We start from the raw sequence: 22845 nt of genomic DNA, 5'->3' as shown, positions 1-22845 counted from the left end.
AAATTCCTTTCTGAACATTTCTTTTTGGTTTGATGACAACGCATTCAGCAAGTTGAATGAAAGGATGAGACGAGGTGTTGCATTAATATTTTCATCAGAAAAGCATTGGCCACTACTGTTCGCTGAGAAGTTTTACTGACTGCTCTCTGTATCGATCGTGCAATGGGCAGTGTAGTACATGCAGTTTTTTAAGATAAGACTTCTACTCCTAATTAAAAATTTGATGCAGAATTTTCCATTCAAAGGTGAATTAATCAATTATGGCTCTTCAGTCCCAGGTTCTTGCTTCTTTTGGTTTTGTATCGTCGTGTTCGTTTCCATGTTTTTTCTGCTACCATATAAGGATAAAAATTAACCATGTGAGCTTCTCGAAAGACAATTGATTGAATGTGCGGACCTAGATCTGTTTGTCGTAGGTTTTTCCAATTTGCTTTAAGATGCAACATTTGGCAATTGGCTCTATCTCATGACACTAACACATAGTCACACAGTATCGTCTAGTTAGGATTAATTCAAGAAAGTTTCAAGCGACTAGATTCATTGTCATTCGACCCTGACAAGCATGCTTATGGGTGCCTGGTGCCTAAAAGAATGGCCGAAATCAAAATCGACTAGATTCATTGTCATTCGACCCTGACGAGCATGCTTATGGGTGCCGGTTGATGCTGCTAACCAATCGAAATTGTGCCGGGTTGTACAACAAAAACACACAGCGTGGCTACAAAACAAGTGAGCTGTAAAAAGTGATTCGCAGGGCTAATAAAACCATATGCAAAACCATAAGCAAATGGCAATAAACCAGAACTAGCAAAGTACTGTATTTCATTTAGCAAATCCCTTCTTCAGAGGCACGAGACGAGGATACACATTAGCTCCTGGGCCTTTTTCTGACGTCAGGCCCGAAATCTCATTCCTAACCAGGCCAGACTTGAAGCGGCCCAACAAGCACTACTCCGCCAGGTGCTTCTCCCCTGCTCTCGCTCGAGCGTCAGGACGGCCAGCCGCCAGGGGAACTACCTCTCTCCGTTTCCGCCTCTCGCCAGATCTCGCCGGCACACCTTCTCCGCCGGCCAACGCTGTGAGCTCTCTCTCTACCCTTGCTTTGTTTCTTCCCCTTCTCCGGCTGCCCGCCCGCTCGGCAAGCTCCACCCGGAGGAGATTCCCCCCCTTCAGGATCCTCCTGCCTGGGCGAATCCATTCGGTTTATTGCGGATTTGTTTGCTGTATGTTGCATTCTTATTTCCTAAAAGTCTCGGTTAAGTCACGCCCCATGCGGCGGTACGATCCATTAACCTATTACGGATTTGTTCTGCTGCTTAGGGACTTCATGATGTGCGATGCTGCGGATGAGGGTTTTAGGGTTTATAGGGTGGAATATAGTGGCTATGTCTCGCTCTTGCCCCCTATTGCTTCGAGGCATTTGATATTTAGCAGATGGATGGGCTTGTTAGCCTATTAAGATGGAAGAGCTAATGTTCTGTCTCGTGGGAGACAGGCTGCTTAGGGGAGTTTCTGTACTTCGCCAGTCGATCATGTCAAAGGATTCATCCCTCTTCTCATCGAATAGTGGAAGTTATGGTGCTTGTTTTTTGGCTATTGCGGCGTGGCATTTCGAAATTGAGGCTAAAGTAGTGTACTTGTGGATAATGTGAAAGGGTTTGGGGGGAAACAACCATCTTTTCTGTCGGTGAGTTACGATTTCCATTTAGTTCCGAATCCAATATTCCATTTCTCCGAATCATCATAACATTACTTTCTAAACTCTTAAGATAGATATCGGGACTTGTCCACCATCTTTTAGCTGCTTTTATTTGAAAGATGAAACATGTGCTTCTCCTTATGTGCCGGAGGTTATTTATTGCTTCAAACTGCATTTAGGGAGGTTTTCATGGCATTCCATTTAGTATTAATTTCCTTTTTGTTTTTGTGCAGGGCAGATAATCTTTAGTTTCTTCTCCTTCCCTGCCTATCTTTGTGTGCCAACTCACTTTGGTGACAGTAGGATGAGTCTGTCTACCATAGCAAGACGACTATGTTGTTCAAGACCATCACCAACGAATCAACTTTCAGTCGTCTTGGCTCGTATGTACAGCACGGAGGCTGCAACAGACACAAGTGCTAAGAGATACAAATATCCTGAAGTGTATGATCCATATGGGCCTATGCCACCACCATCAGAGAAAGTTGTGGGTCTAGCTGACCGCATTGCTGCTCTCCCTCCTGAGGAGATCAAACAAATCGCTCCAGCTCTCCTTCTCAGACTAAACCAACCGGCGCCACAGGCAATTTCTGGCCAGGGTTTCAGTCTTGGTTCTCAAGGTGGTGCCGGTGCTGGTGCCGCGAAATCTGAAGAGAAGAAGGCTGAGAAGACGGTCTTTGATGTCAAGTTGGAGAAATTTGAGGCTGCTGCTAAGATCAAGATTATTAAGGAGATCAGAACATTTACAGATTTGGGGCTGAAGGAGGCGAAGGAGCTTGTGGAGAAGGCCCCTGTCATTTTGAAGCAGTCACTCACAAAGGAGGAAGCAGAGGCAATCATAGCGAAGATAAAGACGGCTGGTGGTGTTGCTGTGATGGAGTGAAGGATCAAATCCTGGACACTGCCAACCTTTTTTCTTGTGATTTTGTTACCATGATCGGGCCTTAGTGGTCACAGTATCTCTATACTGATGGAGGAAATGGTTCACCTGTGACAGGTAACCAAAAGCAGCGAACTAGATATTTAGTTGGTACGGGTGATGCCGCGATTATTTGTTCTAGAATAAGCCTTTCTTTGAGTATCACATGACTTTCCTGATGTAATACTGTTGATAATGGAGCTGGAATGTAGACACCATTGCTACGACTGTGATGCTGATACATTTTGTTTGTCTTGCTGAATCTATAATTTCAAGCATGTCAATTTGATGTTTGATTGGTAGTATGGTTTTGCAATTGAATAGCAGACCTGAAACTCCATGGAGATGCTCCATATTTGTTAGACTTGTTTTTGTTTGACTGGAAATTAACCACCAGGAAATGTAATTAGCATATCCTCAATCATCCTGTGATGGTAGCAATTATTTGACGTTCATGTTGAATAAGCTATCAATTTCATATAAACGAACCAATGTCATTTTCATACATGTGAAAACAATAGGAAGATAACACATCAAAACCTCAGTCTGTCTTCCATGCATGCAGAAAGAAGCTGTAATCGGTGGCGTCACCAAGGATGCTACTACCGTAGTCCCACCCACCAGGGCCAGGATCGTCAGCCCGGATCTCTGGCGGAGCGCCGGGCTTGAGGACGAAGACCGCTTGTGTGGCGCCGGGGCCGGCGAAGATCCAGTCGTGCACGTCCCAGAGCACTTGCACAGGCACCTCGTCGACGATCACCGTCTCGTTGCCCCTGAACTTCCACTGCAGGTTCTTGACCCGCACGACAACGTGGCCTTCCACGGCGATAGACATCTCCGGTTCCCGGGGCCCCGCGAGCAGGCTCTCGACGGCGATGTCGTGGTATTCTTTCTTCCCCGTCAGCTTTGCCCGGCCCACGAAGCTCCGCCGCCCGACGACGCTCTCCCGGCGGCACACCGGGACCGGGTCGATGAGCGAGGGCCGCGTCTTGGCCCGCTTGTAGGCCTCCTTCTTCTGGTCGCCGAAGACGAGCACCACCTCCTCATTGTTCACCAGCGCCACGTAGTACCCGTGCGCCGGCTCCGGGCTGCTCGTCGTGAACCTGGCCGTCCGGAGGTCCCAGACGAGGTCGACGCGGTCGCCGTCGAGGTAGAAGCTCTTGAGGCCCTTCTTGCTCCAGAAGGGCCAGGGCTTCATCTCCACCTTGTAGCTGATCAAGGTCGACCCGTCGTCGTCTTCGCTGCCGGCATCATCGCCACCACCACCGCAAGGGGGGCGATCGATGGTGATGGTGAAGGACTGGTTGATGATGCTCTTGTGCCAGACGGCGGAGACCAGGCGCTCGGCGCCGCTGATCTTGGCGAGGTACGCCGACATCGCCGAGCACTGCGCCGAGCAGGACGAGGAGGCCGCTTTGGCCGTGATGGAGTCGTCGGAGGCCGTCGGCCCGCCATGGCAGCCGCCCCGATCGTCCGCCCTGGAAGGCTCGCAGGATCTGGAACGCTTATGCATGGCGCTCTGCATGGCGCCCAAAGAATCAGATCAGATCCCTCTTCCCCTAGCTATACCACGACAACACCTCGCCGTCAACGACAATGGCGATCCATCCAGAAGTAGAATCCTCCATGCTCCGTCGTCATGGGCTGCATACAAGAACAATAAATTAAGGCATCGTACCAAATTCTCTACCAAATCCAACAAAGCAAGAGGAACAAGGAAATGGCGTGCCTTTGGCTTTAGCAGTTGGATGCGCCGGCCAATCCGTTAATTGTCGAGGATGTGCAGTAGATCGATCGATCTTGTGAGAAAATAAGAAACAACTTCAGTTTGGGCGGATCGATGCGCGCTATCGATCGGGAAAGGAGGTTGACGACGGCACCAAAGATGAATGAATTGGACGGTTTTTGCCCAAGAAGATTAGACGCCCGACGATCGCGCGCTGTTGTCAGCTGAGTGCTATTTATGTCCACGAGAATAAAGGTGGTCGCATGCAGTTCTAGTTCTAGGTCCGCCATGAAAATAGAACAGGGAGAGAACACGAGCTAAGAAAAGCCTTTTCTGGAAAAAAGGAGGAAGATGTCCACATGTTGTCATGCGAATTAGGGAGTATATATAGTACGGAAAATCTTGTTTTGAGAACAATTATCTGTGTTCAATGATATACTGAATGAAACACATTAGACTGAAACGATTGTAGGTAATTGAGCACAGACAATAACAAAATGCCCGATAAAACCAAAAGTTTCATCAAGGTTTTTCAAACTTTGTTTTTTCTTTACGAAACAACGCAGCCACAACGTGTTATTTATTGCCGAGAGGGTCGATACGGGATTGATCCAAAAGAGTACACAGGAAATACTCTTTCAGTTTCATAATTCTTGTCTCAAATTTGTCCAAATATGGATGTATCTATTCTAAGAAACTTCTAGATACATGTAATATTTCGACAAGAATTATGAAACAGAGGCGGTACAAAAAAGGACTAGCAAGGGGAGAGACGTAGAAAACCAAAAATAATAATATGGAACGACGGTGCATCATCTGAACTAGAGACCAGACTGCCAGTTGACCTAAACCAATGGAATTGACCTTCCCCAATTAGCTGCTTCTTGAGTAATCTATGCGAACACGACCTTAGGGCAACCGCGATTTAACTTGAAAAATCTTGGCGTTTCTAGAAGGATAGGAGCACAAGGAGGCAGCTCTTTTGGCGCAATGTTTGTCAAGTAGTAAGATCTTAGGCTCTTAGCGGCATCAGGTCTTTAGGAGCACCACTCGTTGATGCGTGACACCGGTGGCCAAACATCAGGCTTGAAGATGGCAACATTGGACCGGACTACAATCTTGTTCCAAATGATCTAAGCAAAAGGGTAACCAGTGAGGAGGTGTCTCCACACTTTCTTCAAAAGTTAGACAAAGAGGACGCCGAGTATCGTTGTCGAGCACATCGGCCATAGGGCTTGGTGAAGGAGCCCCATGGGTAGGTGTCATCCACCATCATTAGGACGTGGATTGTCGGCATGCCCACGCACCTCACGTGGTTGCAGAACATCGCCGCCCATTGAACTCCGAAGAATATTTGCTGTAGATGGCGGGTTGGGTTCGTGTTTGACAAGGAATATGCTTGGGTTTTTTACCATGAGGGTGGGCGGGGCATTTTCGTTTTTATGTATACACACATAAATTAAGAGGTTGTAATTGATACACATAATTTCTGTAAATTTTGATTTTCTTACGCATAATGCCTCGAGAAAATATTCGTACTTACTCCCTCTGATCCTAAAAGATTGGCGCAGTTTTAAACTAAAGCGACGATAGTCTTTTTGAACCGGAAGATGTAATATTTTCATGCCTATGAGAATTCTTGAAGTGGAAAACCCATATGCCGCTCTGAAACCTCTAATCTTAAAAGATTTGGACCTCCGGTGCAAATTTTTCTTATCGTTTTAGTTCAAAACTGCGACAATTTTTTAGATCGGAGTGGGAGTACCCAAAAGTGTCTTTGGATTTTTACGTCGTGTTCAGTGTCCTGTGTACTCGTCTAAATTTCGGTAATGCGTGCATCCGATTTTGACTCCGGAAAATAATTTTTTAAATACGGCGCGGAGGCCAAACGGCGCGGGCCTATACCGCGAGGAAAGTTACGGTATACCGTCGGGATTCTTTGCCACTTCTGCAAGCAAGGAAAGCCCTCTCTGCCCAATTTGACGCCCGTAGACTCGCCTCGTCCGCAGCCAACAGGAAAGCCCTCTCTCTGCCCCCCTCTCTCTTTTCACAGCCTAGGCCGAGGTCTTCGATTCCAACCGGCGGCGGCGAGATGAAGCTCACCGTGATGACTGCCGACGAGCAGATTCTCACCCTCGACGTCGACCCCGACGAATCCGTAAGCCTCTCTCTCTCCCGCACCCAATCCTCCTCTACCTCCCCCCATCTCGATCTTGACGGGCAACAAAGGCTGCTTCTTTTGGCCGGAACTCTGGCGGCGAGCTCGTGAGAAGGGAGAGGAATTTCGTCGAGAGGAGGGCGCACTCGACCTGTAGAGACCCGTAATGCACTCCCCCGTAGCGTTTGTTGGCGCCTCGTGTCTAGCAGCGAAGTTCGATCGGATCTTTTGACTTTTTCTGGTCTAGGTGTGGCGGCTTGGTTTGGTTAGGGTCGTCCCGACCCTTCTGCTTGTGACTGAACTGCGATTGCAATCCACACATGCAAAATTTGCGACTTTTGGCTGATTGGTGCCCTCTGCGTGCTTTGCAGGTGGAGAATTTGAAGGCGCTTCTTGAGGTGGAGGTAAGACAGGCCTGCAGTTTCCTTCAGAGCTCTGTCCCAGGCTTTGCCTGGACTGGATTGACCTCACATTGTTGGTTTTGTGTGTGACTGTGTGGTGCTAGACTCAAGTGCCGTTGCAGCAGCAGCTGCTTCACTTCAATGGCAAGGAGATGAACAATGCTGAGAAGCTCAGCGCAATCGGAGTCCATGATGGTGATCTTGTAATGATGGTCCCTTCCTCCAATAACAGGTTCGCTTGTTGTCCTTCCTCGTGTACAAGTAGATATGTCATGTAATCCCTCGGTCGGAAATACATCATTTTAGAAATTGACAGTCTCAAACATGCAACTTTGACCATTGTTTTTCATATGATTATATGAATATTGGTCAAAAATTATAAAATTACAGTGTTATGAAAATATTTTTTATAACTAATCTAATGATATTATTTTCACTATCCAATCTTAAAATTTTGATATACAATTGTGAGTCAAAGTTGGTGAAGTTTGACCGCACCATTCTAGGACGACATGTGTACTTAGAACAGAGGCAGAACCTTTGTTGGTTCTCCAAGGTAATTCCTTGAGGGGTTTAGATTCCTGCAGTGATATGATGCTTCTGGTCTAATTTTCTCTTTTTGGTACGCATTGATGGTTTTCTTCTTGCAGTTGTCAGTTCAAATTTTGGTGTATCATGATCACAAATTAGAACTGGCATAATGTTGAAAGAGATGCAATATCATTTGTTAGCTCAACTAATCTCATGAATTGTAATTCCACTGAAGTGACGATGCTTTCTAGTTGTTGATTCCTGGGGTGAAAATTTCAGGACATCTCAGGATCAAATGAGGTTAAATCCTGACGGGTCAGCTGTAAATCCTCAAGCCCTCCAACAACATTTTCGAGGTGATTCACAGCTTATGGCACAACTCCTCCAGGTAAACTTTGCTGGTATCTTCATTGATTTATCAAAATCGACCAGATTACAGTTCCCAGATGTCAGTTACAGAAAATATGCTCATTTCTTTTGTTAAAAACCAATATCTTTTTAATTTGCAGAATGACCCTTCATTAGCACAAGCCATCCTTGGAGATGACATCAATGCGTTGCAAAATATCTTGCGGTCACACCACCAACAAAGACTACAACTAAAGCGCAAACAGGAAGAAGAGCTTGTGAGGATCTCATTGGCTCGTTGCTAAGTCTTATTTTTCTGCAAGTTGTGTCATGTCTTACTTAAATGAAAGCTGGGAATATGTGCTGTTGTTTCATGCTGTGTAAAATTTCACATTTTGGAAGTTCTTTTGGATAGATATATTCCACCACTTTAAGACTTGGCAGTTCGAGCAGTTCGATGTTCTTTTTCTTGTTGAGTAATTATAGGTCAAGTCATTAGTAATTATCATTTTATATGCAGGCTTTAATGTATGCTGATCCATTTGACGTTGAGGCTCAGAAGAAAATTGAAGCTGCCATTCGACAGGTAGAAACCTCTTTTTTTTTGTCATGATAACACCTGTTGAACGTTTATGCCTTTTTATATATTCACAAGGCAGACGTGAAATAGCAATATCACTACATTACAACCCCAGGAATGTGCTTGTATAGGTTGTTACGCAGTGCTAATATTTTTAAGCTGCTGTGGAAAAGATGTCATAAAAGTTTATCACTTTGATGGCTTAATCAAACTAAATATAGTTGACTTGGTTATCCAATTGTTGCCCTTACCTTTCATCTCATATGTCTGGAATACAGAAATATGATGGACCTAGATCCATAACGAGATACTCCCTCCATTTCACAAAGAATGGCGTCCACGCTTTTCGAGATCGAACTTTGACCAATGATTACACCAATATATGTAGGTTATATGTTACAAATTTTATATTGTTGGAAAGGTTTTTGAAATACGAATCCAATGACATAGTTTTTGTAGCACAAAACCCTCAAATCGTTAGTATAATTGTTGGTCAAAGTAAAATCTTGAAATGCGTGCGTGCCATTCTTTGTGAAAAGGAGGGAGTAATTTGGGTATGATAAAGGTCTGAAGATCGGCTTTAGGGTGCTTGCACACAACGATCTGGCGATAGGGCTTGTCCCTGATCTGGAAAAGAGGCTCTGAGACTTATAGAATTTCCATTTATTTCATTGCTTGATCAAAGGGTTACACGCTAGTCTATATAGGACAACTCACTTGATCCAGAAGTCGGATCTCAATTCAAACTCAAGACTGAACCATGACTCTAAATTCTTCATTCAATTGGACTCTTCCTAACTTAACTGGACTCCTTCTAATAGACCCAACCGTATCCAACAAGGAGACTAACACTTGATTTACACCTTTCTTAACCTTCCTATCTGTAACATATAACCTATTCAATGCCTTCAGGGTTATGCTTGTCTTCTGCCGCCTTCTGAACCCACAACCATAACCGAAATTTATCTGTTTGCGACTTGATTAAGGCAATCAGGCAGCCTGATGCCTAATTATCTAATTGCAGCTCAAATCAACAGGGCTATCACAATTCACAGCAAAGCCGAACAAGCCTTAAAGAATTTTCGTCATAAAATTAGAAATAAACATGTGAGGGAATACAATGGAGAGGAAATGATAATTCTCTTCTCATGCATATATTATGTAGTAGTATTAACTTCTGTTTGGTTTAGTTATCAAATAATATTAAACTGTTAACATTACCATGATAGCTTTTATGTAGTATTATGCGCATGTCTGTCTTAACTGTGTTATATACTTCCTTTCCTGTTCACCTCAGAAAATATTCAGTTAGATACCTGACATTCTGACTACCTGTAAATTGCCTTATTCAGAAAGGCATCGATGAAAACTGGGAGGCTGCTATAGAGCACAATCCTGAAGCATTTGGTCGAGTGGTATGTTGAATCTTAGTATGCTTCTATTTTACGTGCTATTCTTTGTACTGATTAATCAACCAGCATTCTGGTTTCAGGTTATGCTATATGTGGATATGGAAGTCAACGGGGTACCTTTGAAGGTATTATGTTATTTCATATATTTGTTCTCGTATATAACGAGCATGATGAGCAGCTGAGCAATGCCTGCACTAACAAGTCCAAACAACATTTTTGTTATGGTACTCTAAATACCAGAGAGCTTGGATGGACTTTGCTATAAACTCCTAACGAGTAGTTGTTGATTGCATTAATTTTATAAATACAATATCAGCAGAATCTTATTTCAACCCATGCTTCTTATTGAAGTAAAATTTTCATTGCTATGTGTTATCTTTGAGTACTACCCGCCTACTAAGTACAAGGATATGCAATAACATGATGTGGGCTTTATGCAGATGCTTGACTTGACAGCTTCCTGCTAACTGTTTTAGATATGTGATCTTTGCTTTTGTTTCATTTTCAGGCCTTCGTTGATAGTGGAGCTCAGTCAACTATCATATCAAAAGATTGTGCTGAGCGCTGTGGGTACGGTTATGAAATAAGATGTAGTAGATTGAAATTGCTTAGCGTTTCATATCTCATATGATAAGCATGAAAAAGGCATAAATGTTTGGCAAAATATCCGGTGAAAACCATCTCTACGGTGCAAACTGTGAAAACTCCATCTAAAAAGGTTCAAAAAATTCTCGAAAAAATTACATATGTTAGAAAAGTGATGTTTTATATATGTGCAAAATTTCAAGTCCAAACTCAATGGCATTTGGTAGCAGCGAAAAAAACAAATTCTGCATGAATAGTGATCTTTCAATGTCTGACACTGTTCATCGTAAATTTCTCTTTTTAATTCATTCCAAATGATTTTGACCTTGAACTTGAAATTTTGCAGGTTTGTAGAACATCACACTCCCAACATATGGTATTTTTGTAGAATTTTTTTGAAACTTTTAAACATGGTTTTTATGAAGTTTGCACGGTTTGCACCGAATGAAGGTTTTCACCGGATACGCCGCCTAAATGTTTAATAGCTTATCTTATGATGAACATAAATCATTCTCTCGAGACACTCACTGAAATGCATAGCATGCTGCATTTGATCTTGTAATGGACAACCATATGCAGGTTACTCAGGCTCCTTGATCAGCGTTACAGAGGGGTTGCTATTGGAGTTGGTCAATCGGAGATACTTGGAAGAATACACGTAGCGCCAATAAAGGTTTGCTTGATTGCTGATGCTTTACAGATGTCAACAGTCCACCTTTTTATCAATGGGTCATTTTCTGGACGAGGACTTTGGACATGTTGCAATGCTATTTGAGTCATCGACACATTTACAGTCTGAACGAGTATTATTTAGTTCAGAAAGACTAAGTGATCATATGATATCAAACTCATTAATTGGGTACAAAAACTTGAACTTGATTGTTGTACAGCATGTTGTCTATGTTTCATGAAAACCATGCAGAGAGTGATGAGGGACAGTAGAGAAAACCAAAATAAAATAAATGTAGAAGTCAGATCTCTCAAGGCTTCTACACACTTCTACTATATTCTAAGTAACTTGTCTTTTAGTCATAGGTGTTGTGGTAGTTTCTAGAGTGTTCTACTATAAGTTGTAACTAGGATATTTTCCTAGCTTTGAGTAGTGTTCCCTAGAAGCTTCTAGTTCTAAGTAGAGCTAAGTAGTGCAGGCTCATGAGGCCTATAAATAGAGGTCCACACCTCTATCTTGGGGCAGTCTATGTACCACTACCTATCAATAAAGAGCACTTTATGTTCTTTGTCTTAGATCTTGGATTAGATCTTGTGTGTTAAGAGTTTGGATTAAACTCTTGGCAGTTCCCCGCCCCTACAGCGATATCTAGCGCAGCACGTTGAAGTGGTTCCTTCAACATTTGTGCTGTTTATATTATAGCAGTAAGGTGGAGTTGCTCCTCCACAACTTTGTGCTGCATCGGAGAGTCCTAACTGGAATCAAAACGATGTAATGTGTTTGGATAGATTGGCCATGGTTTCCTACGCAACACTGATGCATGCATGGACTACCATATCCTTATCAGATATATGATACGGATACGTGCCTGATACATCTTTACTCCTATAAAAGAGTCAATCGGTGAGGGACGCATCATTCTATTGTAAAAAACCTTACCTATTTCTAATGCAAATAATAAATCTATTGCAAAAGATTGAGATGGTGATGGGTGATGAAGTTTGTCACCAAAGCTGGGTAGTCTAATTTGTTTTGAATGTAGCAGCGTACGAGTATTTAGCTAATATCAGAAAATATAGTACTCCCTCTGACCCATATTACTTGTCTCAAATTTGCCCAAATATGGATGTATATATGTTTAAAAAGCGTCTAGATACATGTAATATTTCGACAAGTAATATGGGTCGGAGGGAGTAATATCATTCTAGAAGAAAACAACTGGTGGGATAAATACTAGATGTAAATGTAATTACTGTGGTCATATTGGCTTTTAGTTGCTACTCTAGAGTGCAAAGCCATTTTCTGAAAACAGTAGCTGGGATTAGAATTCAGCCATGTAAGAAGGTAGCAATTGATATTCTTGCTCAGCTTAGAAGTTAGGATGTGAGGATTAAAGATGCATTAGGAAATCAAAGCCTAAAAATCTGTTGTTCCTCCTACGACATGTAACTTATTGTTACTCCCTCCGATCCATAATAAGTGTCGCTGATTTAGTACAACTTCGTACTAAATTAGCGACACTTATTATGGATCGGATGGACTATTATTTAAGTAGTCAAACATACCCTGTATGGCTGTATCGACATCTTTGAAAAATGCTTATTCCTATCCATATAAACCCGATACTGATACATGTATCCATATCGGAGCAGCTTAGACACTTGCTATCCATGTTCGCCCACAGTATGAATGCTTCCAATATGGAATTCTGGATAAATTTCATCATAATGATTAGTTAAGCAGTAACAGTACTTCACAAAGCATTGCTCTATCGTTGGACAGATTGGCCACGCATTCTATCCGTGTTCATTTACAGTATTGGATGCTGCCAATATGGAATTCCTTTTCGGGCTTGATATGCTGCGAAAACATCAGGTAATTGCATGACTAAGTATATGGGAATAAGTGTCCAAGTCCCATGGGCTGATTAGTGATTACATCCCATAATAATGCTTTCTGCTCCTCAATACAGTGCATAATTGACCTAAAGGACAATGTTCTTAGAGTAGGAGGTGGTGAGGTGTCAGTGCCCTTCTTACATGGTTAGTAGCTTATACTATGAAGCACCTATTTCATGTTTTTCTTATCTCTGTTCTCGATGATGGTGTGAAATAAGTTCAGATGTTATTACTTATTAGTTGCTTCCCAGTATTGAACTTTCCCCTGTCTGGTTACGTACTTCTACAATTTTATAATTATCAGTTCTTCACTCACTCTAATATGGTATTTTCAGAGAAAGACATCCCTTCACATATACGCGACGAAGAGAAATTGTCGAAACTAGAACCTCTTAGCAAAGGGACAGCTGGAGTAAGCAAAATTACTGTTTTGCATAATGCAGTGTTGTTTTTTAAGTAATAATTTGCCATCCATGTATCCTTATTTACCTATGTCATCCAGGAATCATCAAAAGCACGGGAGAAGACTCCGGATGTCCCACTGCGATCCTCTCCCGCAGGTTAGTTTGCTTTTGCTCTTGTATAGTCCCTTGACTTGGACTTGATCTTCTGACAACTTTTAGCCGATCAAAGCATTGATAAATTCTAACCGACTTTGGTTTCCTTTGCAGGTCCAGCTGTGGTTCCTCCACAGGCAAGTCTTATTTTTTTGTTTCAATATTGTGGACTTCTATTCATTTGAGTTGATGAATTATAGATTGATGTTAACCGTTTGAGAGCTCTTGCCAGGGAGGAGATTTTGAAGCAAAAGTCACAAAGCTCGTGGAACTTGGATTCGACCGGGCATCTGTTATACAAGCACTCAAGTTGTGTAACGGTAACGAGGACCAAGCGGCTGGGTTTCTGTTTGGTGGTTAGTCTTGAGAGCAGACCTTTTGCTCAAACCTTTTATTGGTTTGAACATTTACACAAAGTGATCAAGGATATATCATATCCTCCCTTTTGAGGAGGAACTATAACTTTGGTGTGGCCAAATACAGGCTTAGGCTTTTGGTTTAGGTATGATTCGCATTTCTATCTTGTGTGAGGAAAAGGAAACATAGATTGTAGATACCTGCGTGCAAACACATTGAGAAGACCGTTCTTGCATTTCATTATCATTTATTTTCCAATTATGTGAAGTATCGCGAACAACAAAATCAATCTTTTGCGAAGCAAGAATGACCCCACCGATGTATTTATACCACTTGGATTGTGCAATGTCCTAACATGGTTACTATTATCGTGTCTTGTGATCAATATAAATTTACTTCAATGCTCTGTAGATGTAAAAACGAAACAGAACTCTTTCATTTGCAAAGCAGGCTAAGCAACTTATGTCAAAAGTTTCATTGTCATTTAAGAGCACAAAAGTTGTTTCATGAAATCACGACAATTTTTAGTCATTAGGAAATCAGTTCACAAATTCAGAATCCTTAAGAGTATACAGTGGTTGACAATAAAGGAAAGTATTGAAGTGAAGTATTTTTTTTTGGAACCTATCTTGAAGTTCAGGGTGTTCATTAAGATTGAAAGAATTGAACATGATCAAGAAAAAGATGTGCGAAACTCCGAATAAGATTATGCTCAGGGTGTTCAGGGTGTCCACTGCCGATCGAGGTCTCCAATTAAGAAACGTACCAAATGTCCAAATCGCCATTGCGTTACTCATTTGGTTCTCGTTTGTGAGACAAGCTTGTGCTTGTGCAAACAGCTTTGTTTGATTCTCTGTGCCAAAGTGTAATTTGATCATCATGTTGTTTGCATTGGCCTGTCGATACCGCAAATGACGGGCACAAGCTAGCTAGCTGATGGCACCACCACCAGACCTGGATGATCAAGTTCCGTAGCAGCCAAAGCCAGGCCACTCTGTACCTGCAGCTGCAGCATGTCATCTGAGCGAGGAGTGACCGGAAACGGCACCGGAGCATCCACAACGCATGTATCTACTGTTGCCTCCACGGCGACGACGAGCCGCTCTCTGAGACTATATATACGCAGCTTCCCTGCCGATCACTCAGACACTCACTACTCTCTTTAGCACCCGCAATTCCACACTGAAACTTGAGATCGATATCATGGCACGCGCCGGCGCCGCTGCAGCTTTCCTGACGATCCTGTCCGTGCTGCTGCTGCTCCAGCTGTTGGGCGGAGGAGCTCCGGCCGCCATGGCCGCCGCCGCCTACAAGCCTGCAGCTGCAGCTCAGGCTCAGCTCGGGGACGGGGGCGTACTCCCACGCCCACGCCCGGCCGGGGCGGCGGTGAAGATACCGCCGGTGCCCGAGTCCCCGATGGGCCGCCGGGGTGGGGCCTGAATCATACTCATACAGGGGTTTCAGACCGCATGAGGATTCGGAGTACGTACTATGAATAAAGGAGCAAATTACGAATAGATATGTATGCATGTATCGATCCAAGTATGGAATGTGTCTGTACGTGCATGCGTGCGTGTTGGAACTTGGAAGAAGCTTGAATTTTTATACACGGAGTAGATGCATTGCAGTACGATTAATCATATACTGTGAACTGAGCAAATCCAATCGGGCCAACACGGAGCAACAACGCTGACATGAACGTGCCCCGGCTTCAACGATCTTCGAAAAGCACAAGCACGTACGACGGAAAAACTATTATTGCCCCTCTCCCCCATCTGGTCTAACATTTTTTTACTTAATCCTGAGTAGCTATTAGTAAGATCATTAATTAAGAATGTCTCTAATTTCACGGTAAAGTCGCTTCGACCGGTGTAGGTATGTACTGGCACCGCACCCATGTGATTCCCACTGAGCAAAATTCAAGGGTCCCCATATGCTTGGCCGTACAGTGCAACAGGAAGAAATGAAGGGGAGTAACATATTTTGTGTTTGTACAAATTATTTATTGGTCCAAACAAAATCAGAGTTTTATGAAACTTTGAGGGTAGTCTTAAGATGGGAAAATCCACCTTTAGTAAAAGTTTCAAAAATTTCAGAACAAGTTTGAAAAATATTCCATATACCAATGACACAACCGGCTGATGATTAGCTTCATTTTTTATGCGTCGATCACTTCGTGGGCACAATAGCTAGCTTTTACCTGTTTGGCCTATAGCATGCAGCCTTGCTCAGTTGGGCTGCAGTTATTTTAATGCATCCAGCTGCTGTACTTACCCAACGATCAAGTACGTCTCATATAGATGGACTGAGGTAGTACACCTACAAAACAAGGACAGAGGGAGTATACCGATGACATATATACCATTCATATATCATATATCAAAACACACACCTTTCATATGGCATATACCAATACCAATAAAATATAAATGCCAGAGTTTCAAACTTGTTCTGAAAATTTTGAAACTTTTACTGAAGATGGATTTTTCCATCTTAAGACTATCCTCAAAATTTCATAAAATCCTGATTTTGTTTGGACCATTAAATAATTTTTACAAGCAACAAATGTGTTAGCATAAGAATATCAGAATCCAAGCTCTCCCTTCCTTCTCTCCCTGCTGCACTGTACGGCCAAGCGCTGGGGAACCTTTTGCTCTGTGTTGATCGGTGGAAGCGGTGCCGGTACATACCGTTTCGTAATTTCACCCCTCCTAAGCCCAACTCGCTCCCCCGCGTCAAATTTCTGGCTCGTCACGCATGTCGACCCACGCGCAGGTCAGCAAACTATATAATAATGTATTTCACATTTGTTTTGTTTACAGGACATTTGTTCTGCGGACATATTTTAGTCCCTTCTAACGAGGTGATCTCAAAAATCAATTGGTGCTGCTGCTGTCAGCCTGTCACCACCAGACCTGGATGATCAAGTTTCGTGGCAGCCAAAGCCAGGCCACCTGCAGCATGTCATCGGAGCGAGAGTGACCGGAAACGGCACCGGAGCATCCACAACGCATGTATATTACTGTTGCTTCCACGGCGGCGACCAGCTGCTCCGATCTCTGACTACATATACGCAGCTTAATTCCCTGCCGATCGATCACTCACTACTCTCTTTATTAGTACCCGCAATTCCACACTGGGACTTGAGATCGACGATAGTAAGTATGGCACGCGCCGGCATCACTGCTGCAGCTTTCCTGTCCGTGCTGCTGGGAGGAGGAGCTCCGGCCGCCGCCGCAGCTCGACTCGCGGGCTCCGGGACCGGCTCGTGCTATGGCAACAACCCCCGGGACGGCGGGGACGGGGGCGGACTGGCCGCCAGCTCGTGCGTCATCCCGCCGTCGGCGAAACGCCCACGCCCGGCCGGGGCGCCGGTGAAGCTGCCGCCGGTGCCCGAGTCCCCGATGGGCCGGGCCTGAATCATATAGATATGAGTGCGTGCATACAGCTGCTTAATTACTTACTCGTACAGGGTTTCAGACCGTATGAGATATGATGGATCGGACGCGTCCTACGTACTAGTATAACGGATCATAAAAGACGATGGATACAGATATGTATGAAATGTGTCTAAAATACTCCCTCCGATCCTAAATTCTTGTCTTAAATTGTCAAAATATAAATGTATCTACTCTTAAAAAAATGTTTAGATACATGTAATATTTCGACAACAATTTAATATCGGAGTGAGCATATATGTACGTACGCATATGTACGTACATCTACATGGCGTGCGTGTTACGGAGTACTAGATGCATTGCACTGCTACGAGTACTAATTTACCTCCTACGTCCATGTAGTTTGCTGCGAACGGAGCAAATCCAATCGGGCCAACACGGAGCCTGCACGCTTCATCGATCTTCGATAACACAAACATGACGAAAAATTAGTAACGAGCCGTTTATTGCCCCTCCCCTCCTTCTGGGCCAACTCCAACACGTCTTACACATGGCAATGGAGGGTGCTCTGTTTCCCTTTTAGCAGGACCAGAAACATAGCCATGCGACGTGGTTTCGAGAGGTTAAAGTTGAAGTCTTCCCTCCAACGACTGTAGCGTGGTACATGTAAAAATGTACTCCCTCCTTTCATGCTAAGAGATTCAAATTCGTCTAACTATAGATGTATTTATATCCAAAAACCGTTTAGATACATGTAATATTTCGTTATTTAATAAGGGACGGAGGGAGTATAACTTCTGCGTACTCAGGTTGCAGCAGGAGATTTCTTTTATTGTCCATATAAATACATTATCTAATTTGATTCAACATTGCTCTTTATGTTCACTATCTCGTTGTACCGTTTTAACTTGCATTGGTGTTAACCAACACGGAGGACTTTTTTAGATTTTTTGCTGTCTTCAGTGATCAACTTGGACCATTAGCTTGGACCGATTTCCTGCCTGGCGCCTGGGCTGGGCTCCGGGATGATCCAGTGGCCACTAGACGCACCCGGAGGCAAACCCGTAAGCTCCGGTGTGAGCTCGGGGACTCAGAAACCCTAGACAGACCAGGATTCCGGACTGAGCTCCGTGATGGTCCAGTAGGCACTGGATGCAACCGGAACCAAATCCGGAGCCTCTGGCTTGGATTCCGGCCTGCCTAGAAACACTCCAAAATAGTTTTTTCAAAAGGATTTTTTTGTCGAGTGTAAATAGAATTTGTCTTGGATATTTTCTTGGGGATTAAATGTGGATTTTTTTTGACCGGAAAAACAGCAAGAGAGGCTTCTACTGCACTTGTATTAATATCAAGAGAGCAAAAACAATTTACATGTATGTACAAAGACAGAGAAACGGGGGCAAAAGCCCTTGCTGTAAAACAACTAAACAAGGAGCTGCAAGACTTGGGCTAGTTTGATTTTGAATTCTTCCTTCGAGGACCTAAAAGCAAGCAGATCCAAATCTGCCCTAAACTGGGCTCGCCACGCCGCAAACGATGGTGCAGTGTTATAAATTTTTTTGGCGTTGCGTACTTTCCAGACCGCCCATGCAGCAAGGGTGAACGTCTCCCAGAACAGCCCCCCTGCACCAAGCAGTTTGAGCTGCCAAAAGACGGTCAGCAATCGGCAGGTTTAAGTTCCAATCAATGGCCAGAATATCCCAACATTCTTTGCTGAAACTGCAGTCAAAGAAGAGGTGGTCTAGAGTCTCCTCAGGAGGGGTCAAACATAGCACGCAATCCCAGCCCGAAGTCAAAGTGAAGTGTCTTCTCTTCAACATATTCCTTGTATTGAGTCTGTCCATCAGGAGCAGCCAAAACAAAACTTTGTGTTTCATAACACATTTAGACTTCCAAATTTTCAGCAAAGCCGGGTGAGACGGTAGAGCAGAGAAGTAGTGCTTGTAGAAATTTCTTGCCGAAAACTCCCTGCCCGAGTTATAATGCCAGGAATCAGGAACGGAAGTGTCGATCTGGACTTCACTCAGGTCTTGCCTCATGATCTCGTATTCAGCAAAAGCAGCAGCTGAAAGTGGCACCTGGAGGGAGGTGGCCTGCGGCAACTCGGACAAGAACTCATTGACAGCAATATCTTCCTGAAAAGTAAAAGAAAACACTCGAGGAAAGCTGTCAGCAAGGATGCAGCCATTCCAAAGATCCTTCCAAAATAAGCAGCTATCTCCAGTGCTAACCATGCACTTTGCCAGACCACGAAAGATGGGGTTCAGCTTGAAGATGTCTCGCCACCAAAAAGAGCCGAAAGGAGCAAGTGCATGTGGAACAATGTCTTGATAATATGAGTTCCAGAGAAGATGAACCCAAGGAAGATCTTTCTTATTGAAAAACTTATCCAGATGCTTCAGTAACAGAGCCTTATTCTGAATCTTCAAGTTGACAACATCCAGCCCCCCTCTGTCCTTGGGTCGGCAAACTAGGTCCCAGGCAGCTAAAGAATGACACTTCTCACCAATATCAGTTTGCTTACTCCAAAGGAGGTGATGTCGAGCTTTATCGATGTGCTCCAGGATTTTGTGAGGCAATTCTAACGAGCACATTGTATATGTGGCCAGGGAGGAGATCACCGAATTCAGGATTGTAACCCGACCCCCATACGAAAGTAACGCAGTAGTATTAGACATCCGACGTTTACTTCTGTCCACTAGTGGCATGAACTCAGAGATAGTCGGCCTTGTTATGCCTAATGGCAGCCCAAGGTATGTGAAAGGCATGGAGCCAATCACACAGCCCAAAACCGAGGCCAAACTAGTGGCATGGGCGTTACTGATGTTCATCGAAATGAGCTGAGACTTATGAAAATTAACCTTAAGGCCAGTGGACATTGCAAACATGTTAAGAATCTTCTTGAGATGGGCAAGCTGGACAGCACAAGCTGGTAAGACCAAGATGGTGTCGTCAGCATATTGGATTATGGGATAATCATTAGACCCAGCTGCAGGGATTGGAAGAGAGAGATGCCCAAGAGCGGAATGAGCTGAGACTTATGAAAATTAACCTTAAGGCTAGTGGACATTGCAAACATGTTAAGAATCTCCTTGAGATGGGCAAGCTGGACAGCACAAGCTGGTAAGACCAAGATGGTGTCGTCAGCATATTGGATTATAGGATAATCATTAGACCCAGCTGCAGGGATTGGAAGAGAGAGATGCCCAAGAGCAAAAGCGTTGTTTACAATGTCCTGTAAAAGATCTGTCGCAAGCACAAAAAGAAGAGGGGACAAGGGGTCACCCTGCTGAACCCCTCGCTTGCACATAAACTGTCTGCCGAGCACACCATTCAAAAGCACATCAGAAGAACCTGAAGCAAAAAGTTCCTTGATCCAAGAACACCAAGTCGGATCGAAACCTTTGCGCTTAAGCATGTCAAGAATGACAGAGTGCTCGATGGTGTCGAAAGCTTTCTCAAAGTCAAGTTTCAGAACCACTATCTCACGTCCCGACGCTTGACACTGATGGATGTACTCGAAAGCCCACGCCAAGCAATCTTGAATGGATCTACCCTTCAAAAAACCATACTGATTTTTGCGAACAAGCTTGAGAATCCAAGCTTGCAAACGATTTGCAAGGATCTTCGTAATCAGTTTGATGCAGCTATTGAGGAGAGAAATGGGCCAGAAATCATTTGCGGTCTGCGGATCAAGCTTCTTGGGCACCAGTGTGATGAAAGAATCATTGAGAGCCTTCAGTCCAATTTTTCCGGCAAAGAAGTCCATGCAAAGAGTGTACATATCCTCCTTGATGATATGCCAGCAAACTTTAAAAAACATCCCGTTAAAGCTATCAGGGCCTGGGGCCTTGTCAACAGGTAGGTGCTTTACTACCTCGTCAATTTCCTCCCGAGTGACGGGAGAAGAGAGAATGGAGAGACCCTCTACGCTGTTGGATTAGAAAGGTGTATATTGGAAAGCATAAATCCACTTAAAGTTCATCACAAAATCCCTCTTAATATTACGGCTTTCCTATGACTTAATGAAGGTAAAAGATACGTAAATTTAAATGTATCACCTTCTTATTCCTTAATCCTCATAGCCAGTACTTCATGCATGCTTAGATGATCTTTTCGCTTAAAACCTGTCCACGCACTTACCACACATGATTAAATCTCTGACCATGATGTCATATACACCGAAAACCAGTTAGGGGATTAGATGTCCTTTCAACGGAGTATATATATTTAGCTCATGTGGACCAATGTGGTGTCTTCTTGTCCTTTTGTTTTAATTATACAATAGATATTTATTTGATATTTTTAGGTCGGTAAGCATAGAGATGTCTCTGGAAAGTAAAATTAACTACATAAGCAATATATCATGAGATGTACTGCATAGAACTACATAGCAAAAAGCAAAAAGCATGAGCTAGACGATGACTTTGAATATCATATCATCGATGTTGCATGAGCTATACTCCTATATGACACCAAAAAATTATTAAATTGTGTTTCTTGTGGTCCATTGTATACAAGATCTATTAAAAAAACATACCTATAATAGTTATGTTGAATATTCTACCATATGGTAGAATATATTCTACTTTATCACTTTTAGTAAATTTAGATACTATTTATAAGATACTTCAAAGCGAACTACATGAAAAAATTGCAAGTTGGCACGTGGTTTTTACTATGTTTTAGAAAAGTCTTCATATTTGTATATACAATAGAGTATGTTAAAAAACTGCATATTCTACCTAAAAAGTAGAATATATTCTATGTACTACATACTACATACTACCCATATACTACATACTACATTTTACATTCTTCCGATTGCACTGGACCAAATATATATATTTTGCAACCATAGAAGAAATGTTGAACGTCATGTGTATCGTTTATCTTATTTAGAGTTTGTCTAACGTAAAACAATTTGGTCCTTCGCTAATGCATAATACTCGCACAAGAACGAGAATTATTGTACAGGATGATCCAGGCATACCGTATTTACTCAGTTTGAGGATTGCTCTAAAGAAATTGAAGAGACAAGTTAGATGCCTCAGTCCTGATGAGCTCAGTAGTGGTGTCTTTGCAGATTTGAAGCTGGAAAGACTGGCCAAACGTGATATGGTTTCTCATGGACATTTGCAGCATTGAAGACGATTGCATTGTCTTGACCACACGGTTTGGGCCTTGGAAGATGACAGCTTCTGCCGTAGGTCATATCCTTGCTCTTCCAGCTGGCATAAAGACAGATCAAAAAGACAAATTTGATCCAACTGTTAAGAAGAAGTGTCGTCTGAAGCAACCTGCTCTCGAGAAGGAAACTGGGGCCACCACAGTACTGTTACTAAACGCAACAGTAGATATTAGCAAGGGGTCTAATGAAAAAGACGTAGCACCTGACATGTGGGACCCACCTGTAAGAAATACCGTCAACAGCGCTTAAACCAGTGTTTTGGGTGGAGTGAGACAGTTGGACACAAAACGTATGGTTTTGCAGATAAATTAGAAGCCTGCCTCGAAACACGTGGTTTTGTGAAATTTACATAAAAAACTCCCTATCCCAATCTGCGATTGTCGCCGTTCGTCCTGATCGCCGCCGGCGCGCATGC

General features: G+C 43.3%; 3 protein-coding genes across 5 annotated transcripts; 2 read left to right on the top strand and 1 right to left on the bottom strand.

Annotated features, from left to right (window-relative positions):
* The first annotated feature begins 920 nt into the window (after positions 1-920).
* LOC100839005 (50S ribosomal protein L7/L12) lies at positions 921-2880 on the top strand. Of its 3 annotated transcripts, none has more exons than XM_003571315.4 (2): positions 921-1078; positions 1933-2880. In XM_003571315.4, exon 2 carries the CDS (start codon positions 2004-2006, stop codon positions 2580-2582), a length of 579 nt encoding a protein of 192 aa, XP_003571363.1. In that variant the 5' UTR covers positions 921-1078; positions 1933-2003; the 3' UTR covers positions 2583-2880. The 3 variants fall into 3 exon arrangements, with proteins under 3 accessions (XP_003571363.1, XP_010233991.1, XP_024317337.1); XM_010235689.3 differs by having other exon boundaries at positions 922-1078; positions 1938-2880; XM_024461569.1 differs by lacking the exon at positions 921-1078 and adding an exon at positions 1114-1687 and having other exon boundaries at positions 1938-2880.
* A 195-nt stretch (positions 2881-3075) lies between these two features.
* LOC100832869 lies at positions 3076-4512 on the bottom strand. Its single transcript, XM_003571299.4, has one exon. The coding sequence runs from the start codon at positions 4141-4143 to the stop codon at positions 3160-3162; it is 984 nt and encodes a 327-aa protein (XP_003571347.2). The 5' UTR covers positions 4144-4512; the 3' UTR covers positions 3076-3159.
* Positions 4513-6331: 1819 nt separating this feature from the next.
* Positions 6332-14173, top strand: LOC100830741 (DNA damage-inducible protein 1). Its single transcript, XM_003571294.4, has 16 exons — positions 6332-6502; positions 6874-6906; positions 7008-7135; positions 7714-7822; positions 7944-8060; positions 8303-8368; positions 9715-9777; positions 9855-9899; positions 10283-10344; positions 10939-11032; positions 12812-12904; positions 13002-13071; positions 13263-13339; positions 13430-13487; positions 13599-13621; positions 13717-14173. Exons 1-16 carry the CDS (start codon positions 6437-6439, stop codon positions 13843-13845), a joined length of 1233 nt encoding a protein of 410 aa, XP_003571342.1. The 5' UTR covers positions 6332-6436; the 3' UTR covers positions 13846-14173.
* Positions 14174-22845: the final 8672 nt, after the last annotated feature.

Source organism: Brachypodium distachyon, chromosome 3, assembly GCF_000005505.3.
Source record: "Brachypodium distachyon strain Bd21 chromosome 3, Brachypodium_distachyon_v3.0, whole genome shotgun sequence".
In the NCBI taxonomy this organism is placed as follows: Eukaryota; Viridiplantae; Streptophyta; class Magnoliopsida; order Poales; family Poaceae; genus Brachypodium; species Brachypodium distachyon.
The sequence above is the reverse complement of the archived record's forward strand: the minus strand, read 5'-3'. Positions and strand labels throughout refer to the sequence as shown.

Bases quoted from the DNA above. Each gene is read 5' to 3' on its own strand.
- LOC100839005 (XM_003571315.4), top strand. From the start codon at position 2,004: ATGAGTCTGTCTACCATAGCAAGACGACTATGTTGTTCAAGACCATCA.
- LOC100832869 (XM_003571299.4), bottom strand. From the start codon at position 4,143: ATGCAGAGCGCCATGCATAAGCGTTCCAGATCCTGCGAGCCTTCCAGG.
- LOC100830741 (XM_003571294.4), top strand. From the start codon at position 6,437: ATGAAGCTCACCGTGATGACTGCCGACGAGCAGATTCTCACCCTCGAC. The intron at 9,778-9,854 runs GTATGTTGAATC...TTCTGGTTTCAG, and splicing joins CTGAAGCATTTGGTCGAGTG to GTTATGCTATATGTGGATAT. The intron at 11,033-12,811 runs GTTTGCTTGATT...ATCGTTGGACAG, and splicing joins TACACGTAGCGCCAATAAAG to ATTGGCCACGCATTCTATCC.